Below are 7,481 nucleotides of genomic sequence, written 5' to 3'. Positions count from 1 at the left end.
TTAAAAAAAAAAAAAAAAAAAAAAAAAAAAATGGGCCCTACAAGTGTTGAGACAACTTTCCTTCAAATTACATTAGTGACACTGCTGTGATTATGTGTTAATCTCTGGGTATATGGTCAATAGATCCTCCTGAAATGTAAGTCAGCAGAGGCCCTAGAAACCCTGGTAGTAGTTAGGATTTTCTTGGGGAGAGTGAAGTCACTTGGCTTCCAGTCTTAGATTTGAAGGAGAGGGGCGTTAGACTGGACCCTAAAACTATGATCACTGTCGGGTTTCCCACCCACCTCTTTCAGGCTTTCCAGCCTGGAATTAGCCACCATTTCATTCTTGAACATTTATGGGGCTGCCTCGGTGGAAGAAGACATACAAGTGAGGCTGTCCAACTCGAAAAAAGGTGTTCTATCTTGTGCAGCGGGTCGTCTAGCTGGGGCGGTCTGAGCGTGCGCACTAGCGCCCCCTCAGGCAGGCCTGCGCCGTGGGAAGGGGCGGGGCTCCCTAGTTTCGAGGCTCGCATCCGCCTGACGCCGGAAGTGTCTTTCCGCCCCTGCCACCGGACCATGGAGGCTGTGGCACAGTAAAGTCTTGTGGTGGAAGGATTGTGGGGGTGGTGGCCATGGAGGCCGTGCTGAACGACCTGGTGTCTGTGGATGATCTGATGGTGAGGCCTGGCCCCGCGGTAGGCAAAAAGAAGAGTCAGAGGGCGGGTCCTGAGGAGAGTTGGGCACCACCAAACCCTCTAGCTTTGAGTTTGCTGAAGGAAGCCTAACTACGGCTCCCGGCAGCCTTTGCAGTGCCGGGCTCTTAGCCGAAGTATGTGTTTTGCCTCAGGGTATACTGGGAGTTGTAGTTTCTCGAAGACTCGGCACCTCAGACCTAAGGCCCAGAGTCCGAAGGTGGAAAGGCTGACCGGTTCTGGGTTCATGCCAAGTTGGGAGCTCAGGGTACTTCTTCAGTGGTGAGGGGGTTACAGCGACCATCATAAACTTTCACATAATATGGAGGCTGGCATGGTGCTTTCTTCATTGCATGTCAGATCTCAAATCTTTGTAACTCTAGGAGGTAGGCATTATTTTTATACCTGTTTTGCTGATGAGATAACAGTCCAGACCCGGCAGGGCGGGGCGGGATGGAACCAGCAGCCTCAAAGGAGGACCGCGTGGGCTTGTTGGGCAGTTCAGACAGTATGTTTACTGTTCAGTCGCTTGGGTCAGCTGCTCCGGGAACGGTGCCTAGGGCTACCACCAGGTGGCATCTCTGCTCGGTTCCACGGGGCCGCGTGGGGTTTGGAGGTATCTGTCCCCAAAATGGCCAGCCAGAGCAGAATGCCTGGTTCACAGGAAGGGAGATAGGATCCAGGGTACCAGGTACCAAAGACCCCCAAGGGAAGAGGGCAGAGCCAGGAATATCTGGAATGTAATGGGACATGGACACCAGGTCCAAATAGACTGGTTGACGCCCTTCCTTTCTAAATGGTTCCTCTCCTCTCCTATGGCAGAAATTTGAGAAGAAATTTCAGTCTGAGCAAGCAGCAGGTTCGGTGTCCAAGAGCACGCAGTTTGAGTACGCCTGGTGCCTGGTGCGGAGCAAGTACAATGATGACATCCATAAGGGCATCACGCTGCTCGAGGGTGAGGCTCCGGGCCACCCCACCTCCCTTTCTGTCCATTTCTACTACTGTTGGCTCCACTCACCTTCTCCACCAGCTCAAGTGCTGGGGTCCTTTTCTACATTAGACTCTCCCCTCACAGTGCAGTCCTCTTCCATTAAATTCACTGCAGCAAAGGGCTACACAGGCAGCCCTCTGTATCTGCAGGTCCCACAGATAAGAGTTCATTCATACTCAAAATATTTGGGGAAAACAAAAACCCTTCCTTGCTGAATATGTACACTTTTTCTTCTTGTCATTCCCTAAACAGTACAACTGTTGGGCCGGGGATGTAGCTCTGTGGCACCACACCTACCTGGCAAGCACAAGGTCCTGAGTTCGATCCCTGGTACCAAAAACAAAAAAAAAAGTGTAACTGTTAACATAGCATTTACATTGTATTCAGTATCATGTAATCTGGGGATGATTAAAACTATATGAGGGAACATACATAGGTTACATGCAAATGTTTATATAAGGAACTTGAGCACCCATAGATTCCAGAATCCAAGGAAGGGTCCTGGAACCAATCCCCTGAGGACACAAAAAGATTGCTGTAGTGGCAAAGATGCCTGTCATAGAACTATAAATATACTGTCACTCTGCATTTATCTGTTTTGCCAGTTCATATTTTTCAGGTCTGCTCTATAGTGGGGCACAATAGTAGAACAGGTCTCAGCATTGCCATGTAGTTGAGACGGTACAGATACTGGGGAAGGTTGTTTTGGTTTTGTTTTTATTTTTGTTTTTCATTTTTTGGTACCGGGGATTGCGCTTGGATCCTTGAGCTTGTGAGGCAGGTAGTGGCACCACTGAGCTAAATCCCTGGCCCTGGGGAAGGTTTTGGCAGCTACAAACTACTTAGCAACAAACTCTCTGGTACTGAGGACAACCAAGCACGTATGCCTCAGGAAAGTCACTAAATTAAGTTGTCAGGTGGGGTCATTCAGGGACATTAAGTTAGAGGAGGAAGTGTAGACTTACAGTTAACAATAATTGGGCAGCAAGTAACAGCCACAAAATACACAGCAGTTGCCAGAACTGAGTTTAGCTGCCCTTGGTCTTCTCTGGTGTCTTGATTTCATGTTTGCATGGATACGCCAGAGGTGACTGTAGTATTGATTCTGCAATGTCTGTCCCTGGAGTATTGTGGCAGCCTCAGTTCCTGCTGCCCTGGAGCTCTTAGGTGGAAAGCTGAGAAAGACTGGAACTGACGTGAAGGCTCAGGACAGACTTCCTAGGACTATGGTGGAATTCTGAGAGTAGCAGATTCTCTGGGATACAGTGTTAGAAAAAGAGAGAAGCAGTGTTCATCCTCTTCCACCTCTCTCCCCAGAGTTGCTGCCCAAAGGGAGTAAAGAGGAACAACGAGATTATGTCTTCTACCTGGCTGTGGGTAACTACCGGCTCAAGGTAAGACCACAAGACTCCTTTCTTCCCACTTGGGTGGCAGACAGGCAGACAGGGGTGGTGGCAGGTACAACGGGTACAAGGTAGTTTCAGAACAGGACTCTGAGGGAAGGTAAGAGAAAGGATCAGGGTACTGAGGGTGTGGGGACCAAGGTGAGGGAGTACAGCCCCAAGTCTTGGGCTGTTATCTCCACTGGCTTATCACCCTAATACCGTTGGGGTTGTTTGTGGACTCTACTCCATTGGGCGGGGTTGGAGTGATGGCAGGAGGAGGGGAGGGAGGAGCCCTGGGCTGGAACAGAGAAGGTGCCCCAGTTGGGTAGATGGGCAGTAGAGTCCCCTGGTGCTTATGATGGGGGGCGTTGTTTGCCCTGAGTACAGGAATATGAAAAGGCCCTGAAGTACGTGAGAGGGCTGCTGCAGACGGAGCCCCAGAACAACCAGGCCAAGGAGCTGGAACGGCTCATCGATAAGGCCATGAAGAAAGGTGAAATCCTCACCCTTTGTTAAATCCCCTTTCCCCATCATTCCTGGGCCCTTGGAATGTTTTTAAAGGACCCCCTTCTCCCCCATCCCTAAGAAGTCACTTCAAACCCATCTTCTGAAACTGTCCCCAGCCTTTGGATCTCAGCCCAGAGACTCCAGGTGGAGGTGCGCCTCTTCTGTGGAGCAGTGGGCCAGGGAAGTCGGTCGGGGTCCCTGTGGGGGCTGTGTTCAGCTCCTAATAGCCTCCCCTTTCTTTTCCCCAGATGGCCTGGTGGGCATGGCTATTGTTGGTGGCATGGCCCTGGGTGTCGCAGGACTGGCTGGACTCATCGGACTTGCTGTGTCCAAGTCGAAATCCTGAAGGAGACTGCCCCTGTTCCTCTGCCTGGGGTTCTCCTAGGGCACTTTCCAAAGAGGAGCCATCCATCCTTGCAGGCCATTTCCTGTTCTCCCCTGTATCCTTGTTACTGTCCTCTGGGGCCTTCTGCCTCCACTTTCCTGAGATCTGTTGTTCAGCCACAAGTCATATGCTTTGGGATGAGTGTAAATAAAATTGAGCCGAATTTGAGAACTGCGTGTCTGAGAGAGGCTTTGCTGTTGCTGTGAGCTAGAGGGCACCATTGGTCCTTCCTGCCTTGTGCCCCCTTGCTCTTCCCCTCCAGCTGGTGTGGTGCCCACCCCATACCCTTCTTCCCTTCCCCAATGCCACATCCTTGACATGTAGAGACATGGCCTTTCGATGGCCCCGCAGTCCTGGGAGAGAGCAGTGATCAGAGGAGGGGAGGCAGCGAGGCCGAGCGGCCAGTCTGGAATTTATGACTCCAGTCTCCTCTGACCCACTCAATGGTCTCTCAGCCCATGGAGTTTTCCATGCCAGGGACCCACACTGGGTTTCCTCCAAACCTCCACCCTTCCCTCCCTTTGTCTTCCTGTGCCCTCCCCTTCCTCCTGCCCCATCCCTTAGGGGAATAGGGGACCGGTAGTGGTACAAAAGAGGCTCGCTTAGCATGGAGGAGCAAACAGGGGTCTTAACGGGTAGGTCAGGACCGAGAGTGCTCCAGGTACAGCCCATGGGCAGGAAAACCAGGCTCCACCCAGCCAGGCTCACCCCACGCTCCCTTGTGCCAGGCTGTGCGTGGGCCTGCGTGCATCACTGCATACTGTTCATTCCACAGCCCCGCCAGGCCACAGCAGGAGGAGGCAGCTGAGGGGAGCACGGAAGGGCCAGGAAAGGAGGGATGAGCAGTTACAATCTGGAGCAGCAATGTTTCCTCACAGGAACAGCCCCAGTGCCCCTTGCTTAAAGAGAAGCAGAGCTGTCTCCACTCCAGTCGGGGCAGGAAATGAAAGCAGTTATACTGGGACAGGTGCTCAGTCTGGCTTGGGGTGGGGCCCAGAGCCCTCTAATCCATAACTAAGGAGCCGGTAACAGTCCCTGGCACTGAACTGGTGAGATTAGCCACAGGATCACGTCCTGGGCCTGTGATCCAACCCCTACCCACCCCGGGCCCCTTGGCAGCAAGATCAAGCTTGATGCCGAGTCAAAGGTCAGCTCTAGGAGGGGGAAATTCAAGTTCAGGAAATGTGGAGGAGTGCAACTCCGGTGGCCTCCCCTCTGCCTGCAGCATTCAGATCCGAGACAGCCCCCACAGATGTACAGGCATTGGTGGTCCAAATCTGTGATCATCTGTGAAGCCAGTAGCAGTATCTCATTGCCAGGAGCAGAGACAAGTAGCCCGGATCACCAGGAAGTGATGGAATCTAGTTTGAGTCCAGATAAGCTGGACTCCAAAGCTGTTGGTCTCCCCCAACTATCCCCTCGGTCATCCATCTTCCAGGAGACCCTAAGGCCCTGAGTGTCTTGGGTAGTTCTCACCATTCATAGTGGCTCTTTTCCCTCGACCCTTCACAGAAAGGCTGCAGTGAGCCTACTGGAGCTCATCGCTCTGTCTCCTGTTCCTCTCATGTCTCGGTCACCTTTTCCTTCTTTGTCCCTCTTATTACTTTCTCTGGCCCCCCCGACGAAAGCTGAGTCAGACAGCCACTTTCCCTTGGCGCCCAGTGCCTCCCTGGCCTATCCGTTAGTCTCCTGGGTAAGTCTGCTCCCCCACCCTTATGGGGCGGGGAACCTGGAGCTGGGAGGCTGGGGGAAGGGGTGGACTTTTGGCCCGTTTATTCTGCATCTCCTGTCAACAGCTGCCAAACGCACTCGGCTCATTCCTCTGACCTGCTGGGAAGCGCAGTGACCCAGGAAGGAGGGAGACAGAAACTTGGAGCCAGACCTGAGCCAAAGGAGGAGGCAGACAGAGGCTGCTGGACTTCCACCCTCTTCTCCCTCTCTGCCTCAACACTCATCTTTGGTCAGAGCTGCTTCAAGTTCCCCAGGGGATCCCTGCAGCTCCACCCTGCCCTTCTGGGGCCCCAGCCCCTTGGGGGCCTCCATCCCAGGATGTCGATAGCTGTGGAGACCTTTGGCTTCTTCGTGGCAGCCCTGGGGCTCCTGATGCTGGGGGTGACGCTGCCGAACAGCTACTGGCGAGTGTCCACTGTTCACGGGAATGTCATCACCACCAACACCATCTACGAGAACCTCTGGTACAGCTGTGCCACCGACTCCCTGGGTGTCTCCAACTGCTGGGAGTTCCCATCCATGCTGGCCCTCTCTGGTACAGGCTGGGGAAAGCCCCGGGGAGCAGAGGGAGGGAGTGGGTGGGAAGACCCCAGAAGTGGGCAGCAGCTACCTTTGATCTGGCCTTGGGCATCCTAAGGGTGGGAGGCTGGGGTCAAGCTTTGGGTCCTGGGCTGATGCAGCTGGGACAAACTGGTCTGGAAATGGAGAGCTTGTGACGCGTGGCACTCTGTCCCTGGTTACAGGAACAGGCACCAGAGTCAAGCTGCCGGCACAACTCCTGGCTCGCAAGCTAGCTCTGTGCCTTGGGCAGGTGATTCATGAGGTTTGTCTCAGCCATCTGCAAGCTTAGGTAGCAACAGCATAGTTTACATGCAGGTGGCTGTGAGGACTGCATGGGACACAGCCTGTAGCTGTTAACTTGCTATTCGTCTATGTGCACTGGATATATTCCAGTTTTTTTATTGTGGGGTGGGATTGCTGAGCTGGGCAGGGGTCTCCATCTTGGACTGCTGGTGGTGATATTCCGAGGTCTCAGTAGTGTCCCCAGGTGTCCGTGCGCCTCACTTCCTTGCCAGGCTGAGCTCTGGAGCGCCTGTGTCAGGGCCTGGTTGTAGTGGGAGGCGCCTTGTAGGCAGGGTATCCACCGTAAAGAGATGGTGTTAACTTGCAAATCCTCCTCCTGCCTCCTGTTCACCCCCTAGGACTGGGCCCTGTCATTTCCCCCTAGAGCCTCCCTCAGTCTGCCGGTGCTGGAGACCAAGAGTTGATGACCATGAACCCTCAGATCTCCCCCTACCCAAACTCCCAGCCCCTGCAGGGCCTTGGGAGCCCTCATTTTTCCAGGCGCAGAGGCCAGGGCAGGTGGGGAGGAGCACTGGGTGTGAAGCAGGGCTGGCAGAACTGCCCTGTGAATGGCAAAGGTGCTCTGAGCAGTTGCAGGGTTTCTCTCTCCCCGACTCTGCTGAGGCAGCTGCAGGACTTTGTGCTTCCATCAGTCCCCTGTGTTTACTGTGTGCAGGACAAGTGCCCCCAAAACACTGTAAAAGCTGATCCAGCTGGGTGAGGTGGCACACACCCGTGGATTCCACCAACTCAGGAGGCTGAGGGAGGAGGATCACAAATCTGAGGTTAGCCTAGGCAATTTAGTAACACTGCCGCAAATTTTTTAAAAAGCCAAGGGTGGTAGCACACACCTGTAATCCCAGCACTCAGGAGGCTGAGGCCGGAGAATCGCTGGGAGTTTGAGGCCAGCCTAAGCTACATAGTGAGTTCAGACCTTCCTGAACTACAGAGACCCTGTCTCAAAAA

General features: G+C 53.6%; 2 protein-coding genes across 2 annotated transcripts in view; both read left to right on the top strand.

The window, feature by feature from the left end:
• Nucleotides 1-513: 513 nt before the first annotated feature.
• Fis1 (fission, mitochondrial 1) lies at nt 514-4,109 on the top strand. The gene is made up of 5 exons (XM_010618929.2): nt 514-658; nt 1,496-1,628; nt 2,982-3,058; nt 3,437-3,542; nt 3,805-4,109. Exons 1-5 carry the CDS (start codon nt 614-616, stop codon nt 3,900-3,902), a joined length of 459 nt encoding a protein of 152 aa, XP_010617231.1. The 5' UTR covers nt 514-613; the 3' UTR covers nt 3,903-4,109.
• An 86-nt stretch (nt 4,110-4,195) lies between these two features.
• Cldn15 (claudin 15) overlaps nt 4,196-7,481 on the top strand; it is a 6,721-nt gene continuing 3,435 nt past the window's right edge. The window contains exons 1-2 of the mRNA XM_010618927.2: nt 4,196-5,634; nt 5,738-6,207. Coding sequence (XP_010617229.1) covers nt 5,991-6,207 — 217 coding nt within the window. The 5' untranslated portion in view covers nt 4,196-5,634; nt 5,738-5,990. The remainder of the gene's footprint in view (nt 5,635-5,737; nt 6,208-7,481) is intronic.

The sequence above is a fragment of the Fukomys damarensis genome, unplaced genomic scaffold (genome assembly GCF_012274545.1).
Source record: "Fukomys damarensis isolate Sample0158 unplaced genomic scaffold, DMR_v1.0_HiC HiC_scaffold_17, whole genome shotgun sequence".
NCBI classification, from domain to species: domain Eukaryota; kingdom Metazoa; phylum Chordata; class Mammalia; order Rodentia; family Bathyergidae; genus Fukomys; species Fukomys damarensis.
The sequence above is the reverse complement of the archived record's forward strand: the minus strand, read 5'-3'. Positions and strand labels throughout refer to the sequence as shown.